The 17,704-nt window shown below is 47.8% G+C and overlaps 1 protein-coding gene across 1 annotated transcript in view; it reads right to left on the bottom strand.

Annotated features, from left to right (window-relative positions):
• Nucleotides 1–4,563: 4,563 nt before the first annotated feature.
• DDX47 (DEAD-box helicase 47) overlaps nt 4,564–17,704 on the bottom strand; it is a 57,350-nt gene continuing 44,209 nt past the window's right edge. The window contains exons 2-13 of the mRNA XM_040967162.1: nt 16,090–16,268; nt 15,422–15,515; nt 12,029–12,217; nt 11,776–11,847; nt 11,402–11,520; nt 9,707–9,778; nt 9,451–9,567; nt 8,803–8,949; nt 7,831–7,968; nt 6,846–6,916; nt 6,174–6,303; nt 4,564–5,012 (exon numbers count right to left, since the gene is read on the bottom strand). Coding sequence (XP_040823096.1) covers nt 4,881–5,012; nt 6,174–6,303; nt 6,846–6,916; nt 7,831–7,968; nt 8,803–8,949; nt 9,451–9,567; nt 9,707–9,778; nt 11,402–11,520; nt 11,776–11,847; nt 12,029–12,217; nt 15,422–15,515; nt 16,090–16,179 — 1,371 coding nt within the window. The 5' untranslated portion in view covers nt 16,180–16,268 and the 3' untranslated portion in view covers nt 4,564–4,880. The remainder of the gene's footprint in view (nt 5,013–6,173; nt 6,304–6,845; nt 6,917–7,830; nt 7,969–8,802; nt 8,950–9,450; nt 9,568–9,706; nt 9,779–11,401; nt 11,521–11,775; nt 11,848–12,028; nt 12,218–15,421; nt 15,516–16,089; nt 16,269–17,704) is intronic.

Genomic DNA, 17,704 nt, shown 5'->3' with positions numbered 1-17,704 from the left:
CAGCTTGAAAACTTTTCCATTTAGGGGTGATCGTTTCTCCCTTCTGCCACCTACTGGCCAAACTTGAAAACATCTTCTTGGGCTTCCAGCTATTTGAAAATAGGCTGGTGCCTGAAATGTGTGTTTATTATTCATTACTAAGTATTGTTATTGGGGCTGGCATGGCGGTATATCAGGCTAATCCTCCTCCCTGTAGCACCAGCTTCCCAAATGTGCACTGGTTCGTGTCCCAGCTGCTCCACTTACGATGATGCAGCTCCATGTTTTTAGCTTCAGAGAGCAGCAGAGGATGGCTCGAGGCCTTGGGACCCTGCAACCATGTGGGACACCCAAAAGTTGGCTCCCAGCTTCAGATCAGCTCAGCTCTGGCCATTGCGGCCATTTGGGAAGTGAACCAGTGGATAAAAGACCTTCTCTATCCTCTCTCTGTAAAGTTTGCTTTCTAATAAAAATAATTAAAAAAAAAAAGTATTATTATTAAACCTTACTTATTCAAAAGATTTTGTCAAGGGGATAAAAACACAATAATAACACGTAGTTCCTTACTGGTTTCCTTGACCTCTGCCAACCACATAATCCCTGTCCACTTGCACTGTAAAAAGTAAAATTACAACAGCTAAAATGTGTGGCCCTTCCTGATGTGTCGTGGCACCAGATTACTGCCAAAAAGTTCATGGAAAATGGAATTTTTAAAGAAACTTATTTTTGAGAAGTATTTTGAAGTCCATACATAGTACAGTTCATATTTTCTATGAACTTTTTGAAGAAGCTTTTTATAGTTTGCTTGCACCTCACACGCAGGGGAGACATGTACTATGATGGTAGTGGTGGTGATGAAGATGGCGAGGAGGAGGATATGGAAACACAGCGTTCAGGTCACGTGTCCAAGGCCTCATTGCCAGGAAGGGTCATGGGGCAGTGTGGCTCCATGGCCCTTGATGGGAATGACCATTTGCGCCTTTTGGGATTACTTAGAGAATTCGAGATCACACATGTGGCCCTCCTGACATTTAGTGAGCCTCAGACAGTGACAGATACTGACCCCACTGCGCGTCAGATCGCACAGTTGTCAGCAGCCTCCGTGAATAAGCCATGGTCTCCGCTGTGCAGGCAAGCAGCAGCGCAGCACCAAGCCAACTTTGACCTTCATACACATTCCTAGTGCTCAGCACAGCAGCCAGAATCTTACAGATTTGGGAAGGCAGAGAGAGGGAGAACGGGAGTTTAGAAACTAAGATTTGAGATTCTGTGAGGCTGAGAGGAGGGAAATGAGAAAAGTCAAGCTCACATAGCCCGAGCAAACAAATCCCGAGACACTTCCCACACTCCACTGTAACATTCTTCCTACTCCTTCCGGCCCCTTGAGAGTAGCGACAGGAGCCATCCTTCCTCTCTGGAAGATCTGCTGAACAGACGACTCCTAGCAGACCAAAGCTCCAACAATACCAACAGCCATCTGCACCCCCAGCCTGGAGGCTTTCCGGCCCCTCCCTGGGCCCATTTTCTCCTTCCTCCCTAGCACACGTCAGCTCCCCACTCTAGGTGTGACTGTTTGGAACTATTCCAGACCTCAGGTTTCTGCGTTGTATTTTTAGCTACACTTTTAGTGCATACTTGGGACAGGTGAGGCATGAAAGGGAATGTGGGTGTGGGTCACCCTTGAACCTCAAGGGCCCTGGTTTGGGGCTCTCGGCATTCCATTTAGAGGTGACTCACAGCTTGATTTATGAGCTGCCGCGGGGCCAAGTTTCACCTCCTGCATAAACAGAGTAAAACTCCTAGTATACTGTGTTTTGTTCCAGGGGCCGACTTTCTTGATGGTGTTTTGCTACCTGTTTTTATTAGCATTGATCCCTTCATTTTCTAACCCACAGCAACCTGGGTTTCTTCTCAGGTCCACTCTGCCAGGGTTAGAGGGACATCGGCTGTGGCAGGCTCATCCTGAGTTCTGTGGCTGTGAAAGGGGGGGGGGACCCCCACGGGAAAAGCATTCAGGGCACTACACTTGTCCCTCCACAGCCAGTCCCATCCTGGGGTACTCACCTACTTTTGGGAGACTGAGAATCCTCAGAATCGAGTCTAGACTCCTTTAAGCTACAATTAGAATCCACTCAAGCATGTCTTAAGTGATGTTGTGTTCCTCTGGAATGCTAGGCCCGGTTTAAAGCAATGTCACCTGGTCGCAAACCCCTGTCCCTGGGCTCTCCTGGTTTGCACTTTCAACCCTGTTCAGAGGAAGTAAAACCCGGAGTTATAATGAAGTCATTTCTGTGTCACCATGCAATGAATACTCTGTAAATTGGATTTATAATTCAGGTGAGAAGTGAGGGAGACATTAACTCCTGGCTGACCTAACCCATTACAACACACTCCCTTTACGAGGTCATAACAGTTACGCAGGTTTGTCCACAACCGGGTGGAGGGAAATTGTTTTGAAGCCCACGGTGCAGTAACACCAAAGAACAGAACAAAGATTGGAGACCTCCTCTCCTCCTGCTAAACCTGCGGTCTTTGGGGGTTTTGACTGCAAAAAAAAAAAAAAAAAAAAAGTATGTTTCAGAGGTCTATGTTAAAGTTCTTTGTACGCCGACCTACCCCACTCCTGAAGCTATCTTCCGTCTCCTCCCCTTTCTCTGTAGCCGTTCCTCTCCGTCATTTCCATCCCACAATGCAATCATAACCCCCAAAGAATGCAGCAGAATTCACAAAGACACAGGGAAGCCATGGCTTCTGGGAGAGTTGCAGGCCGAGTGTCCTCCTAAGATCATGTCCAGCCAGACCCTGGAAGGTAACCTTATGTGGATATTGTCTCTGTGGATGCAATTAAATACACAATCATGCTGGATTAGCCTACACCCTCAGTTCCGGGTCAAGCGGGTTCACAAGCAAGCCACACGAAGGCACGCAGGGCAGGAGGCCACGGGCAGCTGCAGCCAAGGCCCATGAGCAACGGCCAGTAACTACCACAGGCCGGGGACGGGCCCTCTCCTGACTCTCCGGGAGTCAGGAGAATGGCCCTGCCACACCTGGACTTCACATGTGCAGAATCTGGAACTGGGAGAAAGTGAGTTTTTGTCGTTTCAAGCCGCTTGGTTCAAAGTCTTTGAGAAATTAAGGCATACCTCATGACGGGCATCAGCAGCAAGACCCGACGTGTGGAGTATGGCAAACAAGAGGGCACAGGGCGTGCTCTGAAAAACGGGCAAGCTTCAGGCCCACTGGCCTTCACTCAAGGATCCGGGCATTCATTTCCATGCCAGAGCTTTCCATCTGGGACTCCAGCTTAGGCTCTGGGCCTGCAACTGTCCCGGAATCGACGGCATGCCCCCTCCTCCCCTGGGACTCCGAGTGAAGCTGCGGAGTGGTGGGTTTTTAACCTTTTCAGGCTCCCCAGAAATAGGCACTTAGCTGAGGGCCCCACAGACCCAGTGACCACCACCTGCTCAGAAAGCTCAGCTGGCTTCAGGATAATCCCAGTTTCTCCTCAAGTTGATTTCAACTTGCTCCTTCCTGAGCTGAAACAGCCCCAGGCACTGGCTCTGACACAGTGGTCGCTACCCTAATCCCCTGCGAAGTCTCACCAGGTAAATCCGTTATAACGAGCCCCAGAAGGTAGGCAGGGCAGCCACAGGTGCACCTCTCCTTTCCCTCTATTTCCAGGTCCTCCTTTCCGTAGAACAAACACCTTCACCACAGACTCCCTTTAGCAGCTACCTGAGGTAGAAAACATCCTACCCCAACATCTGAGAAAGCTCTTCCTGGGGTGGGTGTTGGTGTAGCAGTCACACACTGCCTGGACCTCCTGGCCCCCTGCTGGGGTTAGTTTCAGTTCTAGCTTCCTCATTTCAGTTCAGCTTCCTGCTAATTAATGCACATGCTGGAAGCCAGCAGGGATGGTTCCAATATCTGGGTCCCTGACATCCACATGGAAACCATGCCCGGGGTACCCAGTTCTTGGCTTTTGCCTCTCCTAGGCCCAGCTGTTGAGGGTGTTTGCAGGGTAAAAGGAAACTAAGGTGAAATATCTCGCTCTTCTATCACACTGCCTTTCAAATACAATAAAGATCTTTTTTTCCAGGAGCAAGCATTTGGCCTAGCTGCTGAAACAGAATGTAAGGCACCTGTAACGCCGATCAGAGCACTAGATTCAATTCACAGTTCTGGTCCCTGGCTTCAGCTTCCTGTCTTCAGATCCTGGGAGCCAGCAGTGTTGACTAAGTGACCGGGTCCCTGTGCTGCAATGGCGTTTGGGAAATGCAGGTGGTGTTTGGGAAACGAGCCAGTGGATCAGAGATCTCACCTCTCTGCCTTTTTAATCAATCAGTGAGACTCGGCTCCAGCCAACAATACAATCGCCTTTGAGGCAGGATTTCCTTCCGAAAGCCATACATCACCTTGTTGCTTTGCTAAGTTTTTTTTTAAAAGTCTTAAATGAATAATATTTATTGTAAAGAACTAGACATGTATCTGCCACTGTCAAGTTCTTACCTGTTAGTAACATCAAGATCTTCAAGGAGTTTTGAGTCTTCCAAAAATCATATTTAAATTTATTGTCTCGTCGAAGGGATGACACAAGCTAAGAGTTTAGGTATCACTTACAAATATAGAAACTTCTTTCTTTTGTACTTTACAGATCACGGGGTCCACTGGGCCCTGGACAGGCAGCAGGTCTGTGTGAAGTCATGGGGTACACAGCCCACTGATGCCAGCAGCAGGGCAGCCACGCTGACAGCGGCAGCAGCACCAACACTCCCCAGCAGCCACACCCCTAAGAGGGGGCTGGGTGGCTTCAGGACCCACCCGCGACCGAGGCCAGTCCTAGGAGCCCCACTTGGCAGATCCCACTCTCCAGGGGTCCCCTTCAGTCTCCACACAAGTCATTAACGGCCTTTCCGCTTCTTCATTTTGCCCCCGGCCACCTTGTTCCTCACGCCCATCGCTCCCTCGGTATCGTCGTTGTCCCCAGCATCCTCTCGCGCTCGCTTCTTCTTCTCTCCGTGCTCCCTTAACTCCTGCAAGAAACCAGAGGAGGGGACTGATTCTAAAGGACTGTCACGGAGGGTGACGCAAGAGCCCACACTGCTGAGTCAGCCCTGGAAGCTGCCATTAGCAAAGGACTAAGACCCCACTCCAAAACACACAGAACTGCCCACTCTGTAGTAACCACAGCACGGAAATTAACATTAGAAGCTACTATCATCCCATGGCAAATTGGCAAAAATACGATATCCCAGAGATTTATTCTAAGGAAAAAAGTATACAAAGTTGAGTATACTAGAATTTTCAACACAGTGCTAACAAGGAAAAACACTAATCAATGAAATCATGGCGCATATATATATATATATATATATATATACATATATATACATATCCACAAGGGAACTCTTTGGGAAATGACCACAGGGATCTACGTTTGCTGGGAAAGAAAAAAAAAAGGTCACCACATACAATCAGATAAAGTCCAATTACAGCCTAAAGAAAGAAAAACAGCCAAATCTTATCAATGGATCTCTGTGGGAAAAGGTTTATCTCTTCATGTACTACTTTAATCCTCTCTATTTTCTGAAAAATTTTCCCCAAAGGACACTGTTTGCTAAAGTTAACACTTTCAAGAACATTGAATGTTTTTGTAAACATTCCATGGAGGAAAGGGAGGAGAGGCCAAGTGCTTCCAGCCCTCAGGCTAGACCTGAGGAAGCAGCAGAACTTCCCAGGATATGTATCTAGAATTTTCTCACCACCCTTCTTCTACTGTTGCCACCATTACCAGTAACTGTGGGTTCCATTAGCTTATCAGGCGGTCATAAAAGGCCGCAGCTTTCACATCATTCAGTATGATTTATAGGACAGGGGATCAGGCAGAACGCCCAAGTTCACAGCCCACAGCTGGGTCTTCTGACCTCAGCTCTGATGGGATTTTTGGCACCTCATGATACATACCCACTGGCTGAGAATGCGGTCACCCTGGGCAGCTCAAGTCCAAGCTTTAATTCAAGCACTCAGTTGGATGACCTAGGTAAACTACCTATCATCTCTGCACTATAGGTTAATCATCTTAAATTTGTAATACGATACCCAGCACCCGTAGTCCCTTAGGCAGGATTAACACTCTAACGTGTCTGACACACAGCTTCATTTACATAGATGAGAGCGAGTTGCATGCTGCTTACCATTCGGGCAAATCTCTGTGCTTCGGTCACCCGCTCCGTAAGCATCATCACCTCGTCATCCTGTGTGGGGAAGGCAGGCAGCTTCTTCCCAATCAGGTGCTCTATGCGCTGGAACAGCTCCACATCATACCTGGGGAAGGAAGAAGGCAGGGCTACGGTTGTCCACCCAGGAAACAGCCTCCATCCCCAAATGCCACAGTATCCTGGGCTAGGAAGCAGTGTGAGCCCGATTTAAGAAATTCTGAGCTTATTATTCCTTCTCTAAATTCTGGCTAAGAAATAAAAAAAAGAAAAAATCAAGTGTGGCTGAGAGCAATCTGCGCTGATCATTCAAAGATCTCCCACCGCACTCTGAGCACAGAAGAGCTGTGGGTACCTAACCAGTGTGTCCTTCGCAAAAAGATCATCAATAGTTGCTCTGATCACTTCTGAATGATGGGAAAGTCACTGCTGGCCGGCTTCAGCAGAAGGAAACGGGGACCACTGGGGCCTCTCACGCATCAAATTCTATTGCAGACACTGTACATATGTGCTCTCTGGGTCTCGGCAAAACACTGGCAGGGACAAAGGAGTGTAGGTGATCCCACGGCAGATGGCAGAGCCAGGCTGCGAGTCAGTGTGGCTTCAGAGTCCTGCTCTGGGGTCGCTCTCCCCGAAAGCGGATTCACTTACTGAGTGACAAAGGTGATAGCCTTTCCAGAACGCCCAGCTCTAGCTGTTCGGCCTACTCGGTGGATGTAATCCTAAAACAAAAGGGTTTACACATTCAAGTGATTATAAGTTAAAAAAAAAAACACACACACACAATGGATGCAAACTCCTATGTAAACCTTAAAAAGAAAACAGATTCCTGTGGAACCTGGGAAAAAAATGGCCAGCACTATTTCTTGATATACAAATCCACTTCATCCACTTTATTCTCCTTGCAATACAAAAATTGTTCTAAAGGTTTTTTTCCTCCCCTTTCTTTCTAGACAAATCTACAAAGCAAAATTCACACAGCTACAGGCAACTGGCATGAAGAAAAACCCTAGATCTGCAGATTCTACCAACTGCTAGCTAACTAGTGTAGTGTACAAACTATACTACACCTCTCCAAACCTTGGTATCTAGCTCTAAGACATGGAAATACACACACTTTCAGTGCTAAGCATAAACGTCACGTGACATTCTGTCTACCATAGTTAAAACACAAAGACAAGTGATACACCTGTTCTCAACCAGGGGCTGTCCGGTAACACCTAGAACAATTCTGGTGTCACAATGAGATAGCAATCCTACGGGTAGTTGAGTACAGGCCACATGTGCTGCCAGCACTCTACAATGCAAACAACTAACCCCATGGCCTAAAGTGTTACTGGTGCCATGGCTGAGAAGTGCTGAGATCCACCAAGCACGACTATGGAAATGAGCTGATCAGGGGTCAGTACCTGCTACAACTGTCCCTCCGGCTATAAGCACCCAAAGCCTGCCCTGATGACCTGTACTCGGTTATTAATGTTATACATACAAATGACAGACTGAAAAAATGAAGAGCTTTCTTGGTTTTGATACTTAGGGAAAGAGCAAAAAAAAAAGTACGTCGTAACTAAGGAAACACAAACATTCCACTAACACAGTCAGGGAGCTAGAAAGTCAAGTCAGCAATAAGACTCACCTTGGAATGAGTAGGAATGTCAAAGTTGACAACCACATCCACATGAGGTATGTCCAAACCCCGGCTTGCAACGTCAGTGGCTAGAAGAATGGAACGAGCCTTCGCCTTAAACTTATTAAGGGATCCTAGACGCTTGCTCTGAGACGTGAGATAGATAATGAAAGAGAAACGAGAATTTTAATCTTGGAAAGTTAAAGATTCTTAGGATACAAGACACACAACCTACACACAATAAACACAATAACCAACATCAAGAAAAAGTTGAGTTTACTTCCCCCAAGTCCAGAATGTCAAGACAGTAATGTGCAAACAACAAAATAACATTTAAGGGATGGCCATGAGGCCTAGCAGCACCAACACTCACGTCGCCTACTGAAAAATACCCACGACCCATAGGACCAGCTGTGTTGGAGACCAGCCCCTGATTCTAGCTTCCACCAAGGTAAACTAAGCAAGGCTCGAGTAACTGGGTCCCTGACCTGGCCCCCGTGTAGTAGAGGATTTAGTGCCCAGCCGAGGCTCCAGCCCAGACCTGCTGTGGGCATCTTAGGAGTGAAAGGGCAGACGGGAGCTCCATCTCCATCTTTCTCTCTGCCTCAGAAATAAACGCTTTTATAAATTATGACATAGGCTAGAAAACACAAAATATGGACTATTTAACATAACTAGGAAATACTTTATGTAAACTTCTAGAGACCAGAGGACCAGAGTCACAACTACCACCACAGCTAAATAAACCAACACAACAAGTTGCAACCAGACAACTAACTATACAATAACCTAGCCTGAGCCTCTTCTATCCTGAAACGAGAAAGTCAGCATGTAGAGCAACATTTCAGAGTGCAGAAATTCAGAACAACCGTGGGGAATAGACACTGAAGCCACATCCTTGTGTGGTGACAATCTAGTGTTACAAGATTTATAACTGCTCACAACACCAGTTCATGGCTGAAGATGTCACAGAATCCTTACCTGACTCATCTGTCCGTGGAGCGGGATGGCAGTGAATCCAAGATTTCGGAGTAACAGAGCTGTTCTCTGGGTGTTGTTACAGGTGCTGCAGAATATCATAAAGGAGTTTCCAGCCAATTCATTTAGAATATAAACCAGGTAGGTATCCTAAGTCATAAACCCAAAACAATACATGTCAATGAATCCTAAGGGTAGGAGATTCCACATATAACTAAGATTAACCCTACAGATGCTTCTCAGGTTTCCAGACCACCATCTGCCAACTGTGTCACCTCGTGAAACAGGCATCCCCAAACGGGCTGATGCCACACACGGGATGTGTCCTCAACAATCAAAGTCAAGTCCTTGTCAAACCACAAACTAGGTTCCCCTTCCTACAAAACCAAAAAGTCATATCAGAAGCAGACAACTAGAACACTATCCCAAGCCTGGGGTGAAGAAATTGTCTCACTATGTGAGACTTCATGACAGTGGCCTGATAGGTTGAAAATTCCTGGCAAGTCTGACTTATCAGCAATGATGGAAGCACAAGGTGCACTCCAGGGCAGACAGAACCACAGCTCTTAGCTAAACAAATGTTGACATATTTTTGGATGCTTAGGTGAGAAGCAAAGGGAGAGGCAGGAATGATCAAAGTCAACACTTCACCTTGAACTTAGAGGGAATGAAAAGGTAATACTGTTGCAGTTTCTCCACCGTTTGGTATTTGGAGGAAACAGCGCACTTCACAGGATTCTTCAGAGCTGCCCGCTGAAGCTTTTGCACCTGAAGAAAGAAAACCTAGGATAGTATCCAACCCCTGTATGCTCTAGTGTTATTTGTAGTCATTTTTCACTGTTGCTACTGCAGTTTCTCACCCATCAAGACTTACAAAGAGGAAGGCAGGAATTCAGGAAAATCTCACCTTCTTGGTCATGGTGGCAGAGAAGAGGAACGTCTTCCGGTCCCGGGGGATCACTTTGAGGATCTTGTCCACCTAGGGTGCAAGGAGGAAAGCACACCACAGAACGTTTAGAGTGGACTCCTGCAAACCGCTGCCTGGGGAAGGAAACAGACACCAACACGAAGCACATCGCTGTGGGCTCTGCAGGCCCACACACTCAATTTCACTAAAATGTCCTGAGCTACTTATTATTTCATACAATACCAGAGGCAAAAAGGCCAGTTAAAGAGCAAAACAGGTTAAGTTGATAGATTACACCTAAGTTGACCAAAGGAAAAGGTCAGGAATGAGTATTGATCAACTCAATAAACAGAGTAGGTCATCAAAGAAAATTAAAAAAAAACATTTCAAAATGCACAAAAAGGTCTAAAAAATGAAATGGAAAAGAAAATCTGGTTTTGCCATTCCTCATCTCTGAAGTCATGGAGCAGGTGGGGATGTAATTCTGCCTCTCTAAAACCAATAAATAAATAAATACTTTTAAAAGGGGAGTGGTGGGCCTGGCGGCATGGCCTAGTGGCTAAAGTCCTCACCTTAAACATGCCGGGATCCCATATAGGCATTGGTTCGTGTCCTAACTACTCCCCTTCCCATCCAGCTCCCTGCTTGTGGCCTGGGAAGGCAGTCGAGGAAGGCCCAATGCTTTGGGATTCTGCACCCCTGTGGGAGACCTGGAAGTTCCTGGCTCCTGGCTTTGGATAGGCACAGCATCGACCATTGTGGCTGCTTGGGGAGTGAATCAATTAATGGAAGATCTTCCTCTCTAACTCTTCTCTCTGTATATCTGACTTTGTAATAAAAATAAATAAATCCCTAAAAAATTAAAAATAAAAATAAATAAATAAATAAATAAATAAATAAATAAATAAGGGGGTGGGGGAAGGGATGGAAGGGGACCAAAGCCCTCTTTAAAAAAAAAAGGCAGGTGGGGCCCCTTCCCTGCCAAGGCTGACCGGACATGGAGGACACAACTCATGGGCTACAGAAATTATCAGCTCCAAGTCAGTCAGCGATACATCTACTGAATTTTACACTTGATCTTAGCCAAAAGGCCGAGAAGCGATCTACTGAATTTCGAGTCGGCCTACAACTGCCTCGGCAGAGCCAGTCCCAGGGACTTCCTGAGCCACAGGCTGGACGTTCCCCACCTCTGCAGAGGGGGCTGAGGCACGGACAACGTGAGAGCATCAAGAGGGCAAATGGGCAGCTGGGATGCTACAAAAACTGACTTGGACCAGCACTGTGGCACAGCACCACCAACAACACCATCATCCCACAGGGGGGCTTAGTTAGTGCACCAGCTGCTCCACTTCCAACCCCGCTCCCTGCTAGTGGCCTGGAAAAAGCACACACAGCCCCAAGTATTTAGGACCCTGCCACCAACGTGGGACGCAGGCATGAAGATCCTGGCTCCTGGCTTCGATCTCACACAATTCCTGCCATGGTAGCCATCTGGGAAGTGAACTCATGGTGGAAGACCTATCTTTGCCTCTAACACTGATTTGCAAATAAATCAATCTTCAAACCACCAAAAAATTAAAAAATAAAAACCCTGAGACTGATGCAGTGCTCACATAAAACAGGTGTACAATGAATGTATTTTAAAACAGGCAACTTGAGATGCCCTACAAGCAGGAAGAGAAATAAAAAACTCACCTCTGTCTCAAAATCCATGTTCAATATTCGATCTGCTTCATCCATGACCAAGTATTTGAGAGCTCTCAGATTGAAGCCTTTTGTATTTTCCAAGTGGTCAATTAATCTTCCAGGAGTTGCTACAAAAAAAAAAAAAATGGGAGAATGGCAACATTCAAAGAAGGACCAGTAAAAATAAAATGACTTCTTCCTCCGCCCCCAGCACCAAAACACACACACAAACAAAACACAAACAAACAAAAATAAACGTAACCGTTAGGAAATTAACAAATGTTACCAAAAGAAAACTTGCTCCTCCAAGGTAATCCAGCCAACACTGGTAGGCTTTCTCTACCTGGAGTTGGCCCGTGTCTGTCACTGGCTCATCGACTCACCTATCACTATATGCGGTTTTTTCGCCAGGGCCAGGGACTGGGACATCGAATCAATTCCACCTACAATCACAGCTGCAGAAATAAAGAGAACATAAAAATGAGCTCCTTCGTGACTTTCAGAGTCCACTGGACATCTCTGAATTCTGCTGGATTTCTGCTTAAATTGGTTCTCCCCTTAGAATTAATGCTTTTCCCAAAGCTAAGCCCATAACTTCTAATGACAATACTTCCTTCCAGGCTCTGGCCCACTTACCACAGTGCACCCCGATAGAGGACCCCAGGGCTTCAAACTGCTCGGAGATCTGAAAGGCCAGCTCGCGGGTTGGGGTGAGGACCAGGGCGAACAATCGCTGTGGCGTCTCCAGCAGCGCATTCAGAATGGGCAGAGCGAAGGCCCCTGTTTTCCCAGAGCCGGTTTCCGCCAGCCCAATGATATCACGACCTGGAAGAAAAAGAAAACACCTCACACCAAGGAAATGCCCGCTCTCTGCACAGCCTTCACGTTCCCACAATGGCACAAAGCCAGGGGCAAGGCAGACACTGGGTATCTGATGCATGAGGAGAAAGGCTGGCCGGCCGAAAAACAAGGGAAGACACCTCCTCTGCTCTAGAAAAACTTAAGTCCGTGGCCAGAGAATACCCAAATGCAGCCTAAGGTGGTAGGGGCTTCAACAGAGGCCCTTAGAGAACATAGTGAGGACACAGAGGAAGGAGCAACTGCTGTCCCGAAGGCCAGGAAGGGCTGCAGGTGACGAGTGAGCCCAGTCTGAGGCCGAGAGGAAGGCGGACGTTCCTATAGGAGCCAAGAGGAAGGGCTTTCCAGAAAAGAGCTGCAGAGAAGAGAAGGAACGCGGCACAACACAGCAGAGCAGAGGCAGAAGAATGAGGCTGGAAAGGAGACCTGGAAGCCAGCTAAGAAGTCTGGAGGAGCAGGGAGTTTCAGGCTCATGACTTTCTTTGGTCTGAGGACATAACAAGAGGCCAGGGAACTGAACAGGACACATTTCCACTGCTGCTCCTGAAACCGTATGGGTCAACACCTTACCAACAGGTCACCATGGCTCAGCACTGGTAACAGGATCACACTGTCCAGGCTGGCTGCAACCCACGGGCAGCGGCGCACTGCTGCTCCGTGACATTCCTCCAGCCGCACTCAGCTGTGGGCACGCTGGCCAGTGACCGCGCAGCTGAGAAGGCAACCATCCGCAGGAGCCCCCTGCTCCAAGGCAGACTGAGGAGAGCTCTGCTCCTCCCAGTCCCATGGGATTCAGAATCAGGCCTTTGGACAGTACACCTAAGATATACACACCCCCTATCCGAGTGCCCGAGTTCAAGTCCCAGCTGTGCTTCCTATGCTAGCTGCCTGCTCACATGCACCTGTGTGAGGCAAGCAGGGAGCTGGATGGGAAGTGGAATAGTTAGGACATGAACCAATGCCCATATGGGATCCTGGCATATGCAAGGTTTTAGCCATTACATATGAACACCATTTTACATCCCAGCTACTGCAATCCAGCTTCCTGCTTGTGGCCTGGAAAGCAGTCGAGGATGGGACCCTTGGGACCCTGCACCCACCTGGGAGACCCAGAAGAGGCTTCTGGCGCCTGGCTTTGGATCAGCTCAGCTTTGGTCATTGCAGCCATCTGGGAACTGAGATGGCAAATGGGAGACCTCTCTCTCTGTCTCTCCTTTTCTCTGTAAATCTGTTTTTCCATTAAAAATAAATAAATCTTTAAAAAAAAATCCTCATCTAGGCCCAACACAATGGTTCAGTGGCTAAATCCTCGCCTTGCACATTCCAGGCTCCCATATGGGTGCCAGTTCGTGTCCTACATGCTCCACTTTCCATCCAGCTCCCTGCTCGTAGTCTGGAAAACAGCAGAGGATGGTCCAAAACCTTAGGACCCTGCACTCACATGGGAGATCTAGAGCAAGCTCCTGGCTCTTGGCTCCTGGCTTCAGATCGGCTCAGCTCCAGCCACTGTGGAAGTCACTTGGGGAAGTCAATCAGTGGATGGAAGATCTTTCTATCTGTATCTCCTTCTCTCTGTATATCTGCCTTTCCAATAAAAATAGATGAATCTTTAAAAACAAAAATCATCTCCTAAATGTGCTCCAGTGCCTGAGAGCAAAGGCAGATCCCTTCACTTGGCATTCAAGCCCTTTACATCCGCCTCAGTCACCCTACCGAGCCCTTTCACCACTCTGCAGGAAGCACCTGCACATCTCCACACCTGCCTGTGCTGTCCAGCTCCTCTGGCTTCTGTCACGTGGCTCCCTATGCCTAAAAAGTCCTCCTATGTGACCATATGTCTAAATCTTTCCACATCTTCAAAGTTAGTTCAAACATCTTCCCAAGCTCCCCAGCCAAAAAAAAAAAAAAAAAAAAAAACTCAGACGTCTTCTCAAGCCCTCTGCACCTGGAAGGGACCACACCTTCTACGTACTTTGAATGTCATTCTTTATGTCCCCTTTCACCATAAACTGATGACTACCTTACTGCAGTCATGGAGAGGCCACTGGTACCCGGTGCCTTGCACGTGCAGCAAATCCACAGTACCAAGCCTTAGCAGGAGCAGACGTAAAGGCCCAGTAAGCCGATCCCTTCCCGCGTCATAGCTCTTCACGGCAAAAGAGCCAGCGGGCCCCACCACTTCTCCAGACCAAACACACTCATTTCCTCCATCGGTGACTTGCCTGATTTTTCACTTTATCGAAAAGACATCCAGAGAGATCTTCCACCTGCCCCAGCCAAAAACTGGAAACTTCCTTCAAGTCTCCCAGGTGGGCAAGAGGGACTCAAGCGTTCAAGTCAGCATTTACTGCATGGATACTAGTAGGTAGCTGGGGCAGGGAACAGATGAACAGGAGATACAACAGCACCCAGCAACTCCTATAAGGGATGCCAGCATGCCAAGAACTCACAGAACAGCTACACCAAGTGTCCTCTGCCACTTGGATACTATCCCTCAGCTACCGCCCCTCACGTGGTCCCCAGCTCTAAGAGACATGTTCCAGGTATGCTGTAGCTGGTGCCAAGCATTCTCAGGACCTGTTCATCTGAGACACATGGGAGAGGAATCTGGGGTGAGGAGGACCTAGACTTCCTTGGAATACTACACAAAATCTGACGTGTAGACATTTAGGGATGCCCTCTTCTTACGGTCATTCACTTCTCAAGGATCTTAGCACACCCCAGTCAGCAACTGCCTCTGGGTCTCCGACAGCCCACCCTAATCCTAAGCGAGTACCCTCAATGAAAGTTCTGCTTGCTAGTTCTAACCCTGCACTTCAACCATTCTTCCACAGATCTTTTAAGTAAACCTCAGAGCAATAAATCTCAAGTCCTCTGGACAGACACATGTCTGAGGCAGCCCTACAGCAGCACGCTCCAACCAGGGCCTTTCAGAGTACACATTCATCCAGGACGGAGAACAAGTCCCTTCAGCTGTTAAGACAGAAAAGCAGCTCGGTCAACAGGAACGGAACACGATTAACTTTTTCAATGGCCAACAAGCCCAAGCTTGGAATCTTGGGAGATCGTATTCCCTTTGAAACATGTAAGTAATTGCTTTGAACGTGGCATTCAGGTGAGCAGAACTCCACGCCGGATCTGTTGCGGGGGACATAGTGCCCATCCACGTACCTTGTAAAGCCAAGGGAATCGCTTCCACCTGGATTTTGGTGGGCTTCGTCCAGCCCAATTGGTCACAGGCTTCACACAAGACATCGGTCACGCCCTTCAAATACAAAAAAAAAAAAAAAAAAAAACAGGCCTCAGCAGGGAACAGTACAGCACCACCCCTGTCAGAGCCGGGCTGGAAGTCACCACACCTCACAGCCTGCTATTTAACAAGAAGGGCCGTGGGGCAAGCGCTCCAGAATATTCTACTGACCGGGTCCACAGTCACGAGCACGTGTTTTCTCACCTCGACACCCTCACACTCCTGCGAGCTGCTAAGTGCTTAACTACCACACCCAAGTGACTCACGTGCACACTGAGGCACAGATGACACCAGCTCGCCTCTGCCAAGCGACCCGGTAAGAACTTCAAACCCGGGCCCACAAGCAAACAGCAGGCACAAGTACAAGCTCCAGCACGGATAACACGCAGCACCGTAAAAAGGAGGAGAGAGAAGCAAGCCGACCCCGGAGGGCAGCTGTCCCACCGCCCAAACCCAGAGACCGAGAGAGCGCGTCTGGCCAGCACCCGGGGGAACCCTCTGCCAGACACTGGCCAGCACCTACGGGAACCGAGTCCTGCCTGAGCCTCGCCCCACAGCAATGCAAGAAGTCGGCATCCCCCAGTCTCACCAGATCTTTAAATGTTTTAGGTTCCTCCTCTTCCACCGCCGCTGACTCGAGGCCTTCGGCCGGAGAATCGTGCTCTTCGGACGCCGCCATCTTGTTTGCTGACTGCGGAAGTGAGCCGGCGGCGCGCGGGAAGCTGGGAGTTGTAGTTTTAACACTTGTTCCGCGCGCCCTCCTGCGGGCTTTCCGGAGATTGCAACAGCCGGACAGGGCAAGTAGTGATGGAAAGTTAGGGATGGGTTGAAATTGGTGGCCTGGAGGAACTGCACAGGGTGGCTAGTGACAAGAGCCTCCAGCTTCCCTTTTATTATTGTTTTATTATTTTGTCTGAAAGGCACAAAGAGACAGATCTTCCATTCATTGATTCCTGAGACTTCCCTGTAACACCTTGGTACTCACTTTGCTAAGCAAACCATTTTAAACAGACTGCTCAGAAGTTTCCATGTGCTAGCACTGTGCTAGATGCCTGGTGAATGGACCAGCAGCTGCAGCAGCCCTGGTGAAGAGAAGACAGCGAATAAACAAGTGATAACAGAGTATTTCAGATCTTGAAAAGTGCTGTGAGATAACATGCAGAAATGGCAGAGCAACCTGGGGAGAGTGAGTTGTGGGGAAAACTTGGAAAACGGGTTGACCGTTGACCCTTCTGAGACAGGAGTATTTGAGCTGGGATCTTATGGGCAGACAAGAGAAAGAAAAAGGCAAATCAGAGGCCCCGAGAAGCGTGAGACTGATCTGGAAAGCAACCAGGTACTACCAAGGCAAATTGAGTATGTTGTATGCCCTGTGCCCAGCAAATGCCTTCCTGTCTCCTGACATCCGGGTGGTCGGGGCAGTATTCTTGGCGGAGACCAGGTGGGGGCAATCTGATATCTATCTGGCACAGTGGATGGTAAGTATGTGTCTGTGGCCTGCACAAACACCCTGGGTGGCACGGTTCATATGTGGGCTGAGTAATATTCCCTGGAGTAGATGTACCATACTTTCTTTATCAACTCCTTTTTGGACAGGCATCTGGTTGTTTCCATGTCTTTGCTATTGTACATTGTGCTGCTATAAACACAGGATTACAGATCCTCTTCCCGTATGCAGACTTCATTTCCTTTGAATATATTCCCAGAAGTGGGATAGCTGGGACATACGGCAGATGAATTTTCAATTCTCCTAGCAGTCTGCATACTGACTTCCACAGTGGTTGTATTAGCCTACACTCCCACCAACAGTGAAGGAGAGTCCTTTTTTCCACGTCCACACCAGCAGGTGTTGTTGGCAGTTTTGAATGTGGACCAGTCTCACTGGAGTTAGGTGGAACCTCAGTGTGGTTTTCACTTGTATTTCCCTGACAGAGTGAAATTCTACCATTTGAAACCAAATGGTTCCAACACCCTTATGCTCAGTGAAATAAGTCAATCCCAAAAGGACAAATATCATATGTTCTGTCTGATATAAGCAAACACAAGATCAATAGCCCTTTCAATACTATTTTGCTCGTGGATTTTGATATTTTTGTTTTGAATTTCAGTCATTCAAAACAGCTTTTCTTTTTCTCTCATTAATTTCCTCACTGACTCATAGGTCACACAGTAGCATCGTTTTCTTTAAGAAGGTTTTTGATTTT

The sequence above is a fragment of the Ochotona curzoniae genome, unplaced genomic scaffold, assembly GCF_017591425.1.
Source record: "Ochotona curzoniae isolate NIBS_2020 unplaced genomic scaffold, NIBS_Ocur_1.0 contig_1482, whole genome shotgun sequence".
NCBI lineage: Eukaryota > Metazoa > Chordata > Mammalia > Lagomorpha > Ochotonidae > Ochotona > Ochotona curzoniae.
The sequence above is the reverse complement of the archived record's forward strand: the minus strand, read 5'-3'. Positions and strand labels throughout refer to the sequence as shown.